The following is a 20,796-nucleotide window of genomic DNA, read 5'->3' as shown; positions in this document are numbered from 1 at the left end:
GGCAGCATTGATGGACTCAAGTGTGGCAACAGTAGTGAGGTTGGCCCAGGATCGGATATTGTTCTGTTCTACTGTGCATAAGGTCGCTATAAGTCAGTCCCGACTCAATGGCACCTAACAACAACAACAGTGGCTAGTGATCATGAACATTTCTTCATATGTTTGTTGGTTGCCTAGATCTCCTCCTTGGTGAAGTGTCTGTTTTTGTTCTGTGCCCATTTTTTATTGGTTTTTTTGTCTTTTTCTTATAGAGGTGTTGTAGTTTCCTGTATATTTTAGAAACAAGTCCCTTAGCTAGTCAGTTCTGACATAAATTATCTCTTTTTTTTTAGTTTTCATTATTTTGCCTTTTATTACAAGTATCTTCATAAATCTAATCTGTATCTTTGGGGCTTGGAAATATTACATATAAACCTACAGATATATTTTAAGACATATAGTTGTTGTTGTTGATAAGTGTTGTCAAGTGGTTCCCACTCATAGTGACCCTGGAAAAGGTTTCCGAGGATCCACTGGTGGATTTGAACCACTATCCTTGTGTTTAGTAGTCTGTGGTTATTCTGTAGCGCCACATATACAATAAAATACACACATCATAATTTTTAACTCGACACTAAAGAGTTAGATGACATTGGCACTTTTTCAGTTGTAATAACTCCACTTTTGGAACTGGGACATCTGGGTTATCCTTGGGAACGGGAACATTGTATTTAGTCAAAAAATTAGTGGAAATTGACTGTGTGGTCTTTTTCTTCATAAATCTTGCAGTGACATCTCACTGAATCTATGCAGCAGTGTGTTAAACAGTAAATCATAAAATGGAACATCTGCAAGTGAATAGATGTTCATCAGCAAATCGCAAGCTGTCATATTGTATGTAGTGCATGCTATTAAATGACACAATATATCAAAATAAGAAAGAAAAGAAAAACAAACAATTGTGAGGTGTTTTGTAACTCATATGTCAGGGGCTACCTGTATAAACCTTTTTGTAGCGTTTTTTGTTGTTTTTTAGCAGAGCAGGATGAGAGTTAAACTAGATCATGGAAAAGAGAAACTCAAAGAACAAAGACAGTGTTTTTTCAGCTTGATCCAGAAGAGATAGACATACATAATTGTGTCACTTAGAGAGCAGTAAGGAGCTCTGGTAGCGTAGTGGTTACGAATCAGGCTGTGAACCTCAAGGTCGACAGTTCGAAACTACCAGCGGTTCCGCAGGAGAAAGATGAGGCAGTCTGCCCCTGTAAAGATTTACAGCCTCGGAAACCCTGTACGGGGTCACTATTAGTCGGAACCGACTCCAGGGCACATAACAACAACAACATTCTTGGATGGTAGTGATGAACTACTTCATAGAGTCTCCACATCTTTGTTTCAATCTTATGATTGCCAAGTAATCTTTATATGATTAGTTTGACTTTAATATTCTGATACTGGGGGAAATGCCCTGGATGAGGTCATACAATATTCAGATCACAATGTAAATATAGTTTCTATTGTAAATCACTTGACATTCTCACATATAAATTATAGTCTTTTGTGAATTTGATTAGCATCAGTTTCCCTGCCTGTGTCTAATTATTTTTATACATTGGGAGGACTGGTCTGTGCTCAAAAGACCTTGAGTTGATACCGTTCTGTGAGGCTTCTTCATTTAACAACCAAATGGCTTTTTCCTGATTGTGTCCATCAGTTATTCCAAGATCCTTCCCTTCCTGCTATGGAAAAATAAAGGGAAAAATGTAAACATCTCAAACACTTTAAAATAAGAGTATGTGAATTAAAAGAAAACAAGAAAAAGCATGAGCAATTTTATTTTTCATTTTTAAATTACAGTGGAAATATCTGATTCTAGAATCCTGATGTAGCACTGTAGGATAAACACTTTACCATAAAGTTGATTTGAACGGCAAGGTAAGCAGTTCAAATTCACCAGCTGCTCCTTGGAAACCTTGTGGGTTGCTATGGGTCAGAAATGACTCAACAGTACTTGATAACACATACAGTCTTAAAGGCAGCTCTTGTATGTGAGTACTTGGTAGTTATATAAACTGCAATGTAGAAAATGGACACTGACTTCTCAACTCTGTTGTTCTGTATTCTCCCAGTGTGTTGTTAAATGCCATTGAGTCAGTTCCAACTCATAGCAGCAGGTTTGGGGTTTGAACCTTGGGTTAGCAGTCCAGTGCTTGACCTACAGTGCCACACAGGACTCCATTGTTTTGTTTATGTAAGAATTAAATTCAGAATAGCTCTTATTTCACTCAATAGGTATTTCAAAGATATGTTGGAAAAGTTAGCACGTATACTCACATAAGATTTTGAGGTAACTTCTATTTCAGGTTACTCTCCTAGAAAGCTTATATCTGTGGTCTATAATCAATACATAAATAGCAAATATCTGTTCTCTACCCAGTACTATGTAGTCCTAGTGTGGCATGTGGGTTAATGCACTGGACTGCAAAGTCGGTTTTAACTGCAAGGTTGGCAGTTCAAGCTCACCATCTGCTCCTTGGAAACCCTACACAGGGTCACTATGGGTGGGAACTGACTCTGTGGCACTTAATAACAAAAATAACAAACCTGTGCTATGGAGTCCTGGTATGGTATTGTAGAATAAGCACTGGACTGCTCACTGCAAGATCTACGGTTCAAAGCCACCAGGCACTCCTTGGAAACCCTATACAGGGTTGCTATGAGTCAGAACCAACTCAGTGGCACTTAACAACAGCAACCCTGTACTGTTGGAAGATAGGTAGGTAGGTAGGTGTACGTGGACTCTGCTTTGGAGATGCTTATAATTTCCTGTAGCAATTGATCCTATACGGAGAGTTTCTGAATAAGTCCTTAACAGTTATTTATAAATTAGAGACTTCAGACGGTTTGGAAAAATAATGTTAGAAAATGAGTATGATATAACTTGATCATTAATTTGATTATAATGACATATGCTGACATACTTGGGAGTCTAATAATTACCTCTAAACTACATGTATACCCCAAGACTGATATGCAGTCTGCAAGTTAACCATTCATCATGTTTTTCTTAAAAATTATCGACTATAATTCAGTCTTCTAGTTTTATGCTTTTTATAAAAAATTAATATAGTCTTCATATTTGATATACTTTATATTTCCTTGCTTAGGAGATTATGTTTCCTTAAGCAGTCCTGAGGGCAATTTAAAAAAATCCCAGTTTCAAGAATTAGAAGATCTCTTTTTATTGGCAGCTGGAACTGGCTTCACACCAATGGTTAAAATACTGAATTATGCATTGACTAATACGCTCAGTCTCAGGTATGTAATTTTGTCTTTTAATTGCTACCTTTTGTGAGGCTATTAATTATTATACAGTATTCTAAATTAATTAAGCACTGCACCTTAACAGACAGGTTCTCATTCCCTCAATCATTCGTCCCAGCTGTTTTATTTACTAGGTTGTTACCTCATTTCAGTCTGCTACTTTTTGCTAACTTGATTGGCACTATAAAACATTCACCCTAATTCAGCTTTTGACTTTCCATTCATGAATATTTTAAATGTAATTAAAATCTTTCTGGTTTTTTTTGTTTTGTTTTACTTTTAAGGAAAGTGAAGCTAATGTTCTTCAATAAAACAGAGGATGATATAATTTGGAGAAGCCAACTGGAGAAATTAGCATTTAAAGATAAGAGGTATTAAACTATTCTTACTTGTGTCTAGGCCTTACCTTTGGTTGGAGTACTGAGCTGACTAGAAAGCAAAGAATAAACTAATCAATGAACCTCTAAATGTAAACAATGTTAAGCTTCTTTCCCCCTTCTTCCATTTCCCACCCCCAAAAAAACAAAAATAAATACTGTCTGCTAAAATCAAAGAGACAATATATGATGGGCCTTCCAAAAATTTGTGAAAAAATTCCAGTATCTTTTAATTCCATTTTTCCATGATCTTTTTGAAGCTCCCTCACATATGCTAATAAAATGTATATTGGACTTTATATTGTGTTACTCAATTGGGCTTCAGTGGAAAGGATTTTGTTTAATTAGTTTAGTAATTTAAATTTTTCCAATAATAGAAGGTAGATCAAATAAATTTGGTAAGAATGGATTAAATTAAATAGATTGGTTTACTACAGGATTTCTAAGAGTCTGTAATAATGCTAACATCCTTCTGAGGATGGAAGGCATTTATTAATGCATCTTTAACAAGATTCTTTTCCTTTTTGTTTGCATTAATACTTATTAATAGCCTGTCACTTATAATCCTCAATACACACTTTGGAGAATGCTGGTATAGGCAATAGAAAAAAGTTTGAGTCCAGCTGAACTCAGTGCTATAATGAGGCAACCAAAATGAAAGGAGAAACATTATTTCATTAAAAAAAAGAACCCTAACACAGTCAACTGAAATGAAAAGGTAGTGTAAATAGGTATATGCCCCACCTCCTTAAAAGCAGTAGGATATTCAGAAGGTATATTTTAGAAGAGCGAATTTGACAAGCCATCAAACTTTCTAAAGCAATTTTGTGATCAAGAAAAGCTATTTGTGAGAATTTCAGGACATAGAAAGTTACATCAAATATCTGAAGTAAATATTTTTGTTTACGGTAATATAGTATGGAACTTTTAAATGTTCAAGTTAAAGACCGGAAATTCAGTTCATTCTTCAAGGATTTCCAGGGTCTTCTGAATATTTTCTGAATATCCTTAGTACGTACAATAAATAATGCTATGGTTTTTCTAGTCTCCCTTTGCCCTTCTTTTCTCTTTTAATGTTAATAAACAAGCCTGGTATAGCGTTGTGGGCTAATGCGTCAGAATGCAAAGACTGCTAGGTCAATGGTTCAAGCTCACCAGCTGCTCCTTAGAACCCTATGCAGGGATGCTATAGGTCGCAATTGACTCGACAGCACTTAACAACAACAACAAACATTTTAAAAATAGCAGTTGGCATCAAGCTGATTCCACCTCATGATAGCACCAAGTGTTTCCGAGTAGAACTATGCTTCAGGCCCTCAATAGCTGTAGCCTTTTCTACATTGCCAGGCCTTTCTTTGGAGACATCTCTAGGTGTATGCTAACTGCCAACCTTCCATTTAGTAGTGGAACATTCAGTTAACCATTTGAGCCACAAATTAAGGGTGACCTAAGGTAGGAAGCTCTGGTAGCGTAGTGGTTACGAATCGGGCTGCGAACCTTAAGGTCAGCGGTTCGAAACTACCAGCTGCTCCGCAGGAGAAAGATGAGGCTTTCTACTCCCGTAAGGATTTACATCCTCGGAAACCCTGTACAGGGTCGCTATGGGTCGGAACCGACTCGATGGCACTTAACAACAACAACAAAGGTAGGAAGCATCAATGGACTCAAGCATGCAACAGTAATGAGGTTGGCCAAGGATCGGGCAGTGTTTTTGTTCTGTTGTACATAAGGTCGCTATGAATCAGTACCAACTCGATGGCACCTAACAACAATAAAGGTAGGAAGAGCTGCCTCCTCAAAGTAGAGTTGACCGTGATGATGCCAATGGAGTAAAGCCCATGAGAGTAAAGCCCACAAGACCTTCATTTGCTGATGGGGCACAACTCAAAATGAAGAGAAACAGCTGTAAACATCCATTGAAAATCAGAACATGGAATGTATGAAGTGAGAATCTAGGAAAATTGGAAATTATCAAAAGTGAAATGGAATGCATAAACATCGATATCTTAGGCATTAGTGAGCAGAAATGGACTGGTATTGGCCATTTTGAATGTGACAACCACATGGTTTACTATGCCAAGAATGACAATTGAAGAAGAATAGTATTGCATTGTCAAAAAGAACATATCCAAATCAGTCACGAGGTACAACACGTAGCGGTTACGAATCGGGCTGCTAACCTCAAGGTCTGCAGTTTGAAACTATCAGCCATTCATTCCGCGGGAGAAAGATGAGGCTTTCTGCTCCTGTAAAGATTTACAGCCACAGAAACCCTGTACAGAGTCACTATGAGTTGGAACTGACTCCACGGTACTTAACAACAACAACAAACAGTGAAAACCAGTTAATACCACTATTATTCACATTTGCGCACCATCCACTAAAGCCAGTGAGGAAGAAATAAAAGAATTCTACTAATTTCATCAATCTGAAATTGATGTAATCAAGATGTATTGATCATTACTGGAGATTGGAATGCAAAGGTTGGGGACAAAGAGGATCATTAGTTACAAAATATGGCCTTGGTGATAGAAATGATGCTGGTGGTCACATGAGAGAATTTTGGAAAATCAATGATTTCTTCATTTTAAATACCTCTTTAGACAGCATAAGAGATGATTATATGCATGGACCTCACCAGATAGAATACACAGAAATCAAATCGACTACATCTGTGGAAAGATGATGAAAAAGCTCCATATCATCAGTAAAATATGGCCAGGGCTAGATTATGAAACAGACCTTCAATTGCTCATATGCAAATTCAGACTGAAGCTGAAGAAAATGAAAACAAGTCCACGAGAGCCAAAATATGACCTGGAATATATCCCACCTGAATCTAGAGATCAGCTGAAGAACAGATTTGATACATTAAACACTTAAGACCAAAGACCAGAAGAGTTGTGGGATGACATCAAGAACATCATACGGGAAGAAAGCAAAAAATTATTAAGAAGACAAGAAAGAAGGAAAAGGTCAAAATGGATGTCTGAAGAGACACTGAAACTTGCTCTCTAGTGTTGAGATAATAAAGCAAATGGAAGAAATGAGGAAGTACAAGAGCTGAACAGAAAATAATGTTAAGATACTTGGCTGTCTTTTGAATCTCGATTTCCCTTGCATATTATTATAAAATAGAATCTTGAGAGGGAGAGAAAGAGTAGACAGAAATATCACCATAGAGGGCTTGTAAGTCTGTCTTTTTCCTATGACTGATTGGAATACCTAAAATGGGTCTACAATGTGCCCAGTGAAGGAGGCTTCTTGTAGCGCCTCTACATTACATAAGATCATAGGTGGAATTCTGAACTGCATCCAGAATCTTCTGAGGTGAGAAATTTCCATTTGAAAGGACAAGCAGACCAGCCTGGAGCAGCTAGAACAGAAGATACTTCTTGAAAGAAAGACGGACAGGAAAAATACACAACAATAATGGCACTCTGACTGATTACTACAAGAACAAGCAAGCTGCTCACCCAGGAGACATCAAGGCAAGTGGTCGGGTCCCCTCAGGGCAAACCCCCTTCCAAGACTAAGACTCAGTGGGAATACACGAGCAGACATGCGCTGTGATTGGTGACCATGTTCATCTCCGATAAGGGGAAGTGAGGGAAAAACAGCAATAAAGCTGTGAGCTAAGCCCTACAACATTCAATAGACTCTTGTGAACCCAGGTGGAGACCTGGTTGGCCAGCAGTGTGGCAAGACTTGGGAACTCCTAGGCTCAGCGTCAGTGACATAGCCACAGAGGACTAAAGTGGAGTGAAGTGTCCAGCTAATAAGAAGAGAGGACATGTGCATAAGAACACCCACACTTGCAGATAATACCCACTTGACCTGGCTTCAATGGCTGGATGATCAGAGCTCAACTAGAAGAAAGAAGAGGGAAAAAGAAAAAAGAGTAATCTGATACAATTTGAAGAACTTGACCTACACCTGTGGATGCAATAGCACAAAAGAGGGAACAAATCTATACAGCAAGGATCATTCCTACCCCCTCAGTTAGACAGAGATAGGCAACTTGGACATTGGCTACCCAAAATGGGGGGCTACAAAGGCAAGAAGTGACTGGCCTACAAGCTTTCAAGAGGGAACCTAGATCCAAAGGGCACGGAGGAAGGTAGAATCTCCACTGAATAGTATCCAGTCTGTCTGGGCGGGGCTGAATAAAGGAGATGGGGATGGCACTCATGTGGCACAATAGTGAATAATTGTTATGAGGACTGACTGTGGGGGTTAGAAATGTAAAGGTAGACATTTTGTAGCAAAAGGAAGGGAGTGATTGGCTGTAGTCCGGGAGTGGAGACCTGTTCATCATAGGTGACCCTGCTTATAGTTAAAATATGGGTGGCAAAGCTTCCAAAATCACAGCAACACACAAGCCACCACCGTACAACAAACTGACAGACAAATGGTGGACACTGAACATAGTGACTGCCTATATTTTTGTACTCTGGTGTCAGTTCTGAACCAAGCAATGTATTTGTCCCATTTAACACAGGAAATGCTGATGATTCTGCATGAATTGAACAGTGTGTCTAAACCCATTTCTTTTTCTCCTGCCCATAATGCATGTAGATTCCTAAGCCCCTAATTTGTTCTTTTATGTCACTCTCTGTTCCTCCCAGGAAATATTCTTCAAATAGTGTGTTTCTTAAAATAATGTTCCTTGAGATGCTCATTTGTTATCCCAAAAGACTTTGATTAAATAATAAGAAAAGTGTATATCATATTACCATCTTGAAGATTCACTTTGAACTCACCATATTAATGACAGAAAATATGAAGAAACCTATTTAACTTGTTTTATCCCAGTATATACCAAACACTTGGCAGGCTAGCCTTTCTGTCATGGAATAATTGCAGTAGTCCTGGTATGGACCTGTGTGATAAGCACTGGACTGGTAACCGCGAAGTCAGTAGTTCAAAACCATCAATCACTCCTTGGAAACCCTGTTCACAGATTGTTTTAACAAATCAGTATATCCTGAACTCAGTTGTTAGGTTAATCTTTTTTTCTAGGAATAATCACTAACTTCAGCTTCATTGTGAGAAATGTTTCCATAATGCTCATATGTATTGAAGCTAATCTTAATCCCCAGTGGTTTACTTTGTGAGTTATTTTTTACTAAGATCAAATAACAAGTTTTCCTGTAGTTTCTAATATTTTTCTTTAGCCAAGAAAGGCTGGGGCCTATAGACTCTTGAAATACTATTCTGTGGGTATTGGAAATTATGGCTATAAGGAACTACTGAAGCTTTTAAGCAAACAGTTGCAGGATTGGCTTTGGGATTTTAGGAGAACTAATCTGGCAGCACTGTGTATTACAGATCACGGCTCAGAATGTTACGGCAGTGTTTTTTACAGGAAATATAAAGGCTTGATCTGAAGGTGTGCCAGTAAAAATGGAAAGATAGGAGGTCTGTGTGAGAAATATGAAGGAGATACTTTTGGGAAGCCGATTCTTTGGAGGAAGGAGGAATAAACTGTAGGATGACTGCAGACTTTGTGTGTACTTTATAGCAAATACATTTCTATTTCAATATTTTCATCTCATTCTGCTCTAAAGTATGTATTTTTGACAAACCTATATACTTCCATTGACATTTTGGAGTACATGAACCTTCCCTCTTTTTACCCCAAGTTACTTTGCACCTTCTGAATTGTTTATATTTATTTGCATGTAGCCTTCTCAACAGTCCTAGTCCTTTCTAGAACTTGCAGAGGCATTTCAGAATGTTTACTAATATGCCTTTCATCAATTAGTTGCTGTTGAGTTGATTCCAGCTCCTGGAAACCCCACATGTGTCAGCAGAACCGTACTTCATAGGGTTTTCACGGACTAATATTTTGTAAGTAGATGTCCAAGACTTTCTTTTGAAGTACCTCTGGGTGAATTCAAACCTCCAACCTTTTGGGTAGCAGTCAAGCCAATTAACTATTTGCACCACTCAGAAGCCTCCAGCAAATCCCCTGTAATTGTTTCAAGCAGTAGGTTGGCCTTCACTTAGAAATTCCAGAAGAAAAGATTCCACTCAAACTATCTGTATTTGATTATGGAATAAGAAATCCCTCATAGAAGAATTCTGGTTTCTTAACACAGCATTATTCTTGCTCCAGTTTAACTTCTTTTCTCTTCCTATAGAAAAAGTAGATAAAACAAGATGGCAGCCTCTTAATATTATTCATAGATTGTATACATGCCGCCTTGTTCCTTTGTCCATTGAGTGCCTGATAGTGACAGCCCAGGGATCATTTTGTGGAGCAATATAAAATGCATGAGAAGTTTACACGATTTATACAAGTATCTCAGTTATCTATCACCTTTAGGAGATGACTGTAGGAAATGTACCACTGATTACGCCTTTGTTCTTCCTTTCTTTCCCTTTTTTTAAAAGGAAAATTATGAATGGGTACTTATTGCAGATGACAGGGACTTCAGCATTAATTTATGTATCTTAGCAATGTTATCACAGCAACAGTCTCATTGGCAATAAAGCCAGAGAAAACAGCTTTTGCTTTTAATGTAACCGAGAAATTGGTTTTTTTGATTGGGGGTTTTTAAAATTCAAATGTTTTTGTATAATTGGAGGGTTTTCTTCTCATAAATTCACATATATTTTAATATGTAATTTCATAGGTCCCAGCACATACCTTTGTTCGTCTAATTTTATTTTTAGCTAATATGGCTTCTTTTTGTAAATAAATTATTTTATTTATCCATTAAGTTATTTTTTGTTGTACTTTTTTCCACAAATAAACTATCTTAATGTTACGTATCTGAAAGGGACAAATAGGTTTGGAAAGAGAATTTTGTATTCTCTTTTGTATATTTTGTATATGGTGGTGTATTTACCATTACCACCAATACTAAATAGGAACCAAGAGGGAGAAAAATAAAAAAATTATTTCTTAGGTATTTTTAATGGGAAATCCTCGGTAATAGAATTTAAAACATTGTATGTTCTCCTTCCCTCGTTTTATAGACAAGACTTGGAGGTTGAGTCTGAAAGCAGAGCTAAGACTAGTCTGTTAGTTCCAAGGCTTGGTACTCTTTCGGTCTGTGCTGATTTGTACCAGTCTCATCAGTTCTTTATATAATCCAACTTTTCAGATGATTTGCTCAACATACAGATTGAGTAAGTATGGTGAAAGAATACATCCCTGGCACACACCTTTCCTAATTTTAAACCATTCATTGTCTCCTTATTCTGTTCAAACAGCTACATCTTGGTCTATGTACAAGTTTCTCATGAGCTCAGTTAAGTGTTCTGAAATAGCCATTCTTTGCAATATTATCCATAGCTTGTCATGACACACACAGTTCTGATAGTTTGTTCAGAAAAAAAAATTAAGTGGATACCCTTCATGTTTTATTGCTATTACTAAATGTCAGGATTGTATGCTATTATGTCTTATAAATTTCTTTTATTGGTTTAAATATGGAAATGCCACAGTGGTTAAGTGCCATCATTTGTAATGCAGTGTGTCATTTGAAAAGAGATTCAAAGAAACTGACAGCTTTCTAAACAAATGGGAAATCCAAGGAACTGTTAGCAACTAACAACATCCTTTGTTTTCAGAATGAATAGTGTACTTTTGATGCACAAAGTCCAATCTGGTATCACCATGCCACACCCATTCCCTGCCTCTTTCATAGGACACTTCACTGCCATTTTCTATACACATGGAAGAAAAATAAATGTGGAAATTTCATTCTTGGAAATTAGAAAAAAAAAATGCCTTTTTATAGTCGAAAAAGCACAGGCAAACAAACCTCTTAGTGCTTTCAGCCAAGATTCATTTGACGTCAGCAATGGTGTCTTTCATTCCATGTCCTCATCTGAATCTGACTTGAACAGCAGTTTCCTGTCAATGTACTGTTGCGCCTGTTTTTCAATTATCTTTAACAAAACTCTACTTGCATGTGATATTAATGATATTGTCCAATGATTTCCGCATTCTGTTGGGTTACCTTTCTGGAATGGGCAACAATAGGGATCTCTTCCAATCAATTGGCCAGATAGCTCTTTCCAAATTTCTTGGCTTAGATGAGAGAATGTCTTCAGTGCAGCATCACCTTGTTGAAAGATTTCAATTTGTATTCCATCAATTCTTGGAGTCTTGTTTTTTGCCACTGCCTTCAGTGCACCTTGGAATTCTTCCTTCAGTACCATTGGCTCTTGATCATATGCTTCCTCGTGAAATAGTTGAACATCGATCATTTCTTTTTGGTATAGTGATTATGTGTATTCCTTCCATCTTCTTTTTATCCTTTCTGTATCAGTCAGTCAGTATTTTGTCCATAGAATTTTTCAGTGTTGAAATTTGAGGCTTGAATGTCTTCTTCAGTTCATTCAGCTTGAGAAATGCATAGTGTGTTCTTCTCTTTTGGTTTTCCAACTCCAGGTCTTTGCCCATTTCATTATACTACTTGACTTTGTCTTAAGCTGCCCTTTGAAATATTCTGTTCAACGCTTTGACTTCCTCACTTCTTCCATTTGCTTTAGCATCTTTATGCAGGAGGTCAAGTTTCAGAGTTTCTTCTTACATCCACTTTGGTCTTTTATTTCTTTCTTCTTTTCTTAATGATCTTTTGCTTTCTTCCTGTATGATGTTTTTGATGTCATCCCACAACTCTTCTGGTCTTCAGTCATTAGTGTCTAAAGCAACAAATCTTTTCTTGAGATGATCTCCAAATTCTCCTGGGATATGATTAATGGGTGTCCTGGTGTGGCACTTTGGGATAAACACTCGACCATAAGGTCAGTTTGAACTGCAAGGTCAGCAGTTCAAACTCACCAGGCACGCCTTGGAAGCCCTATTCAGTGTCGCCGTGAGTTGGTACTAACTCGATGGCACTTAACAACAATAACATGCTCCATTCAGGTGTGGATCATTACATTAATTGGATAACACTGTGAAAAATAACTATTCCAGAACACCTAATTGAGCTCTTGAGGAACCTGTACACAGACTAAGAGGCAGTCGTTCACACAGAACAAGGAGACACTGAGTGGTTTAAAATTTTGGCTCACGTGGACTTGTCTGAATTTTCTTCATCTTCAGCCTGAGCTTGCATATGAACAATTGGTAGTCTGTTCCACAGTTTGCCCTTGGCCTTGTTTTGACTCATACATCAGGATTGGAGGAAGACTCATTAACAACCTGCGATATGTAGATGAAACAACTTTGCTTCTTGAAAGCAAAGAATACTTAAAATTTAGTAATGAAAATCAAAGACAATACTCTTCGGTATGGGTTGCACATCAATATAATGAAAACAAAAATCATCACTACTGGACCAATAAATAACATCATGATCAATGGAGAAAAGATTAAAGGTGTCAAAAACTTCATTTTGCTTGGCTCCACCATCAGTACTCTTTAAAGTGTTTAAGAGCAAATATGACAGTTTGAGGATTAAGGTGCGCCTGACACAAGCCATGGTATTTTTAATACCATCATATGCATGTGAAAGTTGGATAATGAATAAGGAAGACCAGAGAAGAATTGATGCATTTGTGTTATGGTGGTTGAGAAGAATATTCTAAGTACCATGGACTACCAGAAGAACAAACAAATGTGTGTTGGAAACAGTACACTCAGAATGCTCTGTAGAAGCCAGGATGGCCAGACTTCTCTCATACTTCAGACATAGTGTCAGAAGGGACCAGTCCCTGGGGAAGGACATCGTGCTCAATAAAGTGGAGGGCCAACAAAAATGAGGAAGACCCCCAGTGAGATGGATTGGCACAGTGACTGCAGCAATGGAGTCAAGCGTATTAACAGTTATGAGGTTGGCACAGAACGAGGCAGTGTTTCATTCTTTGGCAGTGATTACATCAGGTCACTATGAGTCAGAACTTACATGATGGCACCTGAGAACAACTGCAACATCAGTTCTTATTAGTGTTAACTCAGCTGAGACAGTGACGTGAGCACAACTGTGCCAGACGCATGTCATTTCTGTTCTGATTCTGCATTCTCCAACCTCATCAGAAGAAAAACTTCATGTCTGTTTTTTCCTAAGATTTAGACTAGTTAGTAATCAATTCCAGTTATTCAGAAAATAGCTCAACTGTCCAAAGTAGAACTTTCAATTTATTGTGGCTCATTCCTATCAATTCACCCAACAGATGAAGACTGTAGGAAGAAAAGGCCCGAAGTTACATTGAAGTACTTAGTTTAATGTTCTTCTCATTCATTTGAATTCTGTTCCCTCGTTTTACTTTCCTGTATTTCATTCCGTAAGTATCTGTGTAGCTTCTGTTTGGGAGCCACTAAGAATGCAGTGAAAATCAAAGCAAATACATGGTCTCTTGGCATTTATAATCTAATGGGGAAGGTAACACACACACTACACACACACAATCCAGACCTGCTGCTATTGAATCGATTCAGACTCAGTGATCATATATTGAGTTCCCAAGATTGTAAATCTTTACAAAAGAAGACATCCATCCGTACCTTTCTTCGTTAGGGTTTGAACTGCTGACTTTGCAGTTTGAAGTCCAGTACCTAACCCACAGTGCCACTAAGGCCCCTTACAGGGAAAGTTGTTGTTGCTGTTGAGTGTCGTTTGTTTTGGTGACCACATATTTACAACCATAAGTTACGGGCTGTCATGAAAAGGAAAACCTTTCTACAGCACATGTGATAAAGGAGCCTAGATAAGAGGGGTGCAGTCTTTCCTGTTAGATTCTGAAGCTAAGAACTGAAGAGTAAAGGATGATAGAAGCATTACAAAAAAAGAAAGGAGAATGTGTGGAATTATAGTAGTGATGCAAAGATAATGCCACATGTACTAGAAGATCCTAGGCCTGGTCATGTTAAGGTTGAAGCCTTTGATCACAACACTGAGAAATCAAGTGGGCTGTTTCTTATAAGGGTTGGAAATTCATTGGAGAAAAAAACAATAGAGAAAAGGTGAACATGCACTTGGTAGTTGCTCTTTATTGTGATTTCTGCAAGCCATTTGTTAATGGAAATGTGGAGCTTTCTGAGTTCCCTTGGATCACTCTTTTTGATGTAGCCAAATTACTCTCCTTATCTATAGCAAAAGCTTATCTTTTGTAAATGTAAGTTTAAACGTGTATATTTTTGTTAAGTCATAGCTTATAATTTATTCCAGTGCTTCCCTAGAAACATTTATATAGAAAATTGTGCTCTAATGGAAAAAAATTTTTTTAAAGAATATGTTTTAGTAAAATCAAAGCATGCTTAGAATATGTTTAAATAATAGACATTTTTTTAATGTTTCTTTTGTCTAGATTTGACGTTGAATTTGTTCTCTCAGAGCCTGTTTCTGAATGGAATGGCAAACAGGGACACATTTCACCAGCTCTTCTTTCTGAATTTTTTATAAGAAGCTCAGATAAATCCAAAGTTCTTGTCTGCATTTGTGGACCAACACCATTTACAGAACAAGGGATAAGGTAAGTAGTAATGTGGTTGAAAACACAATGTTCAAACTATAAAATGAAGAGCTTCCCTTAAAAAATAGTTGACACTTTACAGTTCTTTCTTTTTGTGTGAACCTGCAGTTTAATAATCTGTTATAACAGCCTAAGAAAAACACTGATTTTTTAAATCTTCATACACATAAAGAGTTAGAGACCTGAGCTATACGTAGTATCAGAAAGAACACGAAAGTAAGTTACAACCAGCTCTCCATAATCTCTGCTAATGATTGGCATGGATCAATTGACAGTGAAGTCACGATCATATCTGGCACATCTGGTTCTTCTATCAGAGCTTCATAGCATATAGTAAGTAATATTTCTACCAAAGCCTTGGAATACATATCATTATTGTTGTTTATATATCGACTTAGTTCTATATCGACCCTGTATGGGGTTTCCAAGGAGCAGCTGGTAAGTTTGAACTCTGACTTTGCAGTTCAAACCGACCTTATGGTTCAGTGCTTTATCCTACAGTGCCACACCAAGACTTTTTATAGTCCTGGTGTGGCGCTGTGGGTTAATCCACTGTACTGCAAGGTCAGTTTGAACTACAGGTAACTGGTTCGAGCTCACCAGCCACTCCTCAGAAAATCTACACAGGGTCGCTATGAGTCGGAACTGACTCGATGGTGTGGTACTTAACAATAACAATAAACTATGTAGGAGCCATAGTGGCTCCAGTTAGCAAAGCCACAGTTAGCAAAGCACCTGGCTGCTAACCAAAATATCAGCAGTTCAAACTCACCAGCACTCCACAGGAGAAAGATACGGCCTTCTGCTGTAAAGATTTACAGCCTTGGAAACCCTACGGGGCAGTGCTACTCTGACCAACGGGGTCACCGTGAGTCAAAATCAATTCAATGGTAGTGGATGTTTTGTTCATATGTTTTTTTTGTTTTAACCTCTATAGGTTTCTTTTCTCAGTTTTATCTCAGAGCTAATGTTTCTGATCTGCTTTCTGCAAGGTCATCAGTTCAAACCCAGTAGTCATTCTTCAGAAACCCTATAAAGGGTTGCTGTGAGTTGGAGCCAACTTAGCAACAATAATAATCTTTCTATACTGTGCTATGTGACTTGCCTACAGTTGTCCCAGGAGTATTAATAATGTTACCCACCCTTGAACATGCTGTATAAGATAGCTCAATTCCAACCCGAATTGGCTGTTCATAACATGTACCCTGTGCATCCATCTGTGTAAGCCTCATATTTCTTTGATTGCTTTGCTCCTGCCATCTTATTATAGATGTCACTCTTAATTGGCAGTTACATGGGCCTCTTACTATACTATAGTTTTCACTCTTCATAAAAATGATTCTTTCTTTGAGATCCCTACTCTTAGAAACTCTCTAAAGTTAATTTCATGCTGATTACATAGATTATATTATAAATATAACCATCTTAAACATTTTTTCCATATTTGAAGAAATTTTGTCAAATTCATATGTTATAAGAGAGACAGACTCAATATAAAAGCATTTTTAAACATATATATATAAACAGTTTATGAGGTAAGTCAGAAAGTATTACTGCTAGGGCTCCAATTCATATATACAGGTGTCTATTCCAGTCAAAGGAGTGCTGCTGTGGCACTGTAGGACCACAAAATTGGTTTGAACCACAAGGTCGGTGCTGTTTGGGAACCCTATGCTGGATCTCTCTGGGTCGGAACCAACTCAGTGGCACTTAACAACAACAACAACAATTCCAAACAAAACAATCAGTGGATGGCTGTAGACAAGTTCCCTCAATTATACATTTGTCTTTAGTCTCATTAGGATGCCTGTAGAAAGATAAACCAGAGGGTTATGGTAACTATTTTATGGGATTCCAAAGGAGTCATTTTGGTATAGCTCAAAGGACACAGGATAATCATGGGAACTTATTAGGAAGAAGTTTTAAGAACATGGAAAACAGCACTGCTGAGAAAAACTGCAGGAAATTTGCACTAAGGAGTTTTTTCCATCATGATAATGTACCTGCTCATTCTTTGAGGGTAGCAAGGATTGTCTGAGAATAATTTGTTTGGGAAATCTTACCCATACACCCTATAACCCTGATCTTGCCCCTTCAAAATGTTTTTTGTTCCCTGAGCTCAAAGAACATTGAAAAGGAACACAATTTGTGTCCCTCAAGTATACTAAAACTGCCATTTGACATGGTGTAAATTGAAGAGTGCAGAGTTTTTCCAGGAAGGGTTAGAGAGAGAGCAACACCACCTTCAGAAGTGTATAGACCTAGATGGAAGATTTTTCAAGAAACAATAACTCCACACTTTCGTAATTTAGTTTAATAAAGGTTTCAATAATTTTGAAACAATACTTTTTGACTTACCCTCATATAATTACTTGTCGAATAAAAGTTCTGTTATCCAGTATACATCCACTTTATTTATTACAGAGATGGGGAAAATAAAAGGGTGTTTGCTTTCAAGACTTTTTAGTTGCTAATAGTGAAAAGAAATGCACACACTGATTACTAAAATATGGCTTTAAATGCTGTAAATAGAATGTTGGCAAATTTAGTCCCTTAATGAACTAATGGATCGATACAGCAAAATAAGATCTCATCAAAATCCACTGATTTTGAAGGGATACCAAAGAAAAGAGAAGCAACCTATGAAATCATATTTCCAAAAAGAATTGAACCTATATCTGATCCTATTAATCCTACTTAAGTTTGGGAAGTAGAAAAGCATAATAAGTTGGGAAAACAAAAATTAAAGTATTATACCAATGCATGGTAAACTTTAATCTTGTTTATTTTTACCGTTATCTCTAAAAAAAAGAAACCTGTGTTTTATTTGTTTTTCAGATTGCTGCATGATCTTAACTTTTCCAAAGATGAGATACATAGTTTTACAGCATAATGAAGAACTGTCATTGTCCTTTATTCAGCTGATTTATCTAAATTTGTGATTGGTTAGAGTTTTCTAAGAGAACATTTTTGTATATACAAAAAAACGAACTAGGATCCAGGCTTCTGTTTCTTAAATGAAATCAAATGTTCCTTCAGTATAGATAACTTGTGCTTTATTTTGTACCATAACTTATTTTATTACTACTGATATTTGACCTGGAAATTCAGTCATGACACAACAAATGCATACAGGATTCTTTGTTATGAATCATAAGTTTATTTACCATTTAAATTGTCTACATCACTGTTCTAAAATAGGCACATGTGTTTTATGACATGATTAAGTAAATGATCACTTTGATAACATTTCTATGATGTAAACTGTCTAATTAGCAATACAGATGAATTTTACATTGCACTGTTAACTCAGGAAACGGTCACTTATATCCTTGTTATTAATATTAAAACATGGAATGTTATGACTTACTAAGTGATCCAAACATTATGTGTGTGTGTGTGTGTGTGTGTGTGTGTGTGTGTGTGTGTGTGGCGTGATTCAGAGTAAAATAAAATTATATTTGAGCACTTTTTAATCATTGTAGTGGGAATGTGGTTGAATGCAGTAATATTGGTTCTATAAGGAGAATTCAAAATAGCAGCAATAAAAGATACTGAAGATGCTTCTTCACATGTATAGTGCTGGACTAGGTGTGATTAATTCATAGCCAAAACCAACTGAAAAAAAGCATCAGCAAAGGTAACGAAAGTGTAGCATCTTCTCTGGTGGCCTAAAATAATTATTCGGTGCTTTGAAATAGATTAAATAGTAACTCCTCCAAAGGAACACTCTGTCCTAAATGATGCTGTTTCCCTGGCTGGCAGCTTTCCCCACAGCTGGCAGTTCAGCAGGGAGCCCTCCTAAGCACTGATGTGTGGGCTTCTTATCCTTTTTGCCTGCTGCTATGTGCAGCCTTCAAGTTCTTTCATAGATGGGATTTAGTAGAGTATCACGAAAAGCCATTAACTTTCTTTTTTCAGTCTTCATTAATATAGCACCACTGTTTCACGGATATAAAATAAAGTGGAAGTGAGGGTGAAGGGCTAAATTGTCACTGGAGAAATTATGCATTTAAGAGGACCACAATATGCAATGATTGATTGGAAATTGTCACCTTTTCAAGTCTTTTCTATAGCTGTTCTTACCCTCATCAACGTCACTCAGACAAGAATCTAGCTTTGCTGGACTGGCAGCATACCTACCCAGTAGCTAAATTTCTGTCTCTCTTCTACCTCCATTATCTCCTTAGTCTAAGAGGGATCATTTCTTCCTGCAAATTATCTTTTTGCTCTTGGATGGAGTTCATTAGTAGCATATCACCTCATCCTACTTTAGTCAATTTCATTCTCATCACATCCTTTTTCCTCTCTCTTCCAATCTGTTCCTGGCTTCTTCAGTTTTCGCTCTATTACTATCCATATATGTCACTTTCTCATTCCTCCTTTTATTAGATTTTAAAGCAAAAGAGAACCCATAAGCGCCTTCTAGGTGATCTTATCCACTCATTTTATTAACTTATATGTTAATACCTGGTGTGGCACTGTAGGATAAGCAGTGGACTGCTAACAGCAAGGCTAGATGTTGAAACCCACCAGCAACTTCTTGGAAACCCTATACAAGATCGCTATGAGCTCATTCAATGGCACTTATCAACACAATGTTAATACCACCACATATCTTTCAGTTTCTGTACTGTGGTTTCTTTACATGTTGCTGTCATCCTGGAGGTGATACCACTGGTATTTCAAACATCAGCAGGTTGACAGGTTTCAGTGGCACTTACAGATTAAGACAGTAGGAAGAAAGACCTGGCAGTCTGCGTCTGAAAACAATTGGCCAAGGATAAAACCTTATGAACAGCAGTGGAACATTGTCTGATATAGTACCAAAAGATGAGCCCTTCTGGTTGGAAATCTTCAAAATACAACTGAGGGAAAGCTGCCTCCTCAAAGTAGAGTCAACCTTGACATGTTGTTGTTGCTATGTGCCGTGGAGTCGGTTCCAACTCATAGCGACCCTGTACAGGGTTTCCAAGGCTGTAAATCTTTATAGGAGCAGAAAGCCTCATCTTTCTCCCACGGACCGGCTGGTAGTTTCGAACTGCTGACCTTGTGGTTCACAGTCCGATTTGTAACCACTATGCTACCAGATGAGATAAAACTTTTGGGACCTTCATTTACTGATGTGGCATGACTCAATATGAAAAGAAACAGCTGCAAACATCCATTGATCAGAACATAGAATATGCTAAGTATGAATAGAGGAAACTTGGAAGCAGTCAAAAGTGAAATAGAAAATAAAAAGATTGATCCTAGGTATTAGTGAACCTTAGTGTCCTTGGTGATAGGAATGATGCTGGAAATTGCATGATGGAATTTTATTAGAGCGATGACATATTCATTGATGATACCTTTTTAAAACAACATAAAAGGTGACTATACACATGGACCTTACCAGCTGGAATACACAGAAATCAAAATGACTATATCTGTGGGAAGAGATAGTGGAGAAGTTCAACATCACCAGCCAAAATAAGGCAAGGAGCAGTCCATCAATTGTTCGTAATGCAAGTTCAGGGTGAAGCTGAAAAAAATTAAAACAAGTCCACTAGCGCCAAAAAATGACTTTGAACATATCCTAACTGAATTTAGAGATCATCTCAGGAACAGATTTGAAGCATTAGACACTACTGGACATAGACCAGAAGAACTTTGAGATGACATCAACAACATCATT

The 20,796-nt window shown here is 37.4% G+C and overlaps 1 protein-coding gene across 1 annotated transcript in view; it reads left to right on the top strand.

Moving 5' to 3' along the window:
- The window catches only part of LOC102834341 (cytochrome b5 reductase 4-like), a 141,745-nt gene extending 123,369 nt beyond the window's left edge, over positions 1 to 18,376 (top strand). Inside the window, exons 13-16 of the mRNA XM_006870649.1 lie at positions 3,147 to 3,297; positions 3,588 to 3,674; positions 14,955 to 15,119; positions 17,958 to 18,376. Of these exons, the coding sequence (XP_006870711.1) occupies positions 3,147 to 3,297; positions 3,588 to 3,674; positions 14,955 to 15,119; positions 17,958 to 18,012 (458 nt within the window). The 3' untranslated portion in view covers positions 18,013 to 18,376. The remainder of the gene's footprint in view (positions 1 to 3,146; positions 3,298 to 3,587; positions 3,675 to 14,954; positions 15,120 to 17,957) is intronic.
- Positions 18,377 to 20,796: the final 2,420 nt, after the last annotated feature.

This window comes from Chrysochloris asiatica, unplaced genomic scaffold, assembly GCF_000296735.1.
Source record: "Chrysochloris asiatica unplaced genomic scaffold, ChrAsi1.0 scaffold00146, whole genome shotgun sequence".
Classification (NCBI taxonomy): Eukaryota; Metazoa; Chordata; class Mammalia; order Afrosoricida; family Chrysochloridae; genus Chrysochloris; species Chrysochloris asiatica.
Note: the sequence above shows the minus strand (reverse complement) of the source record. Positions and strands in the feature narration are given on the sequence as shown.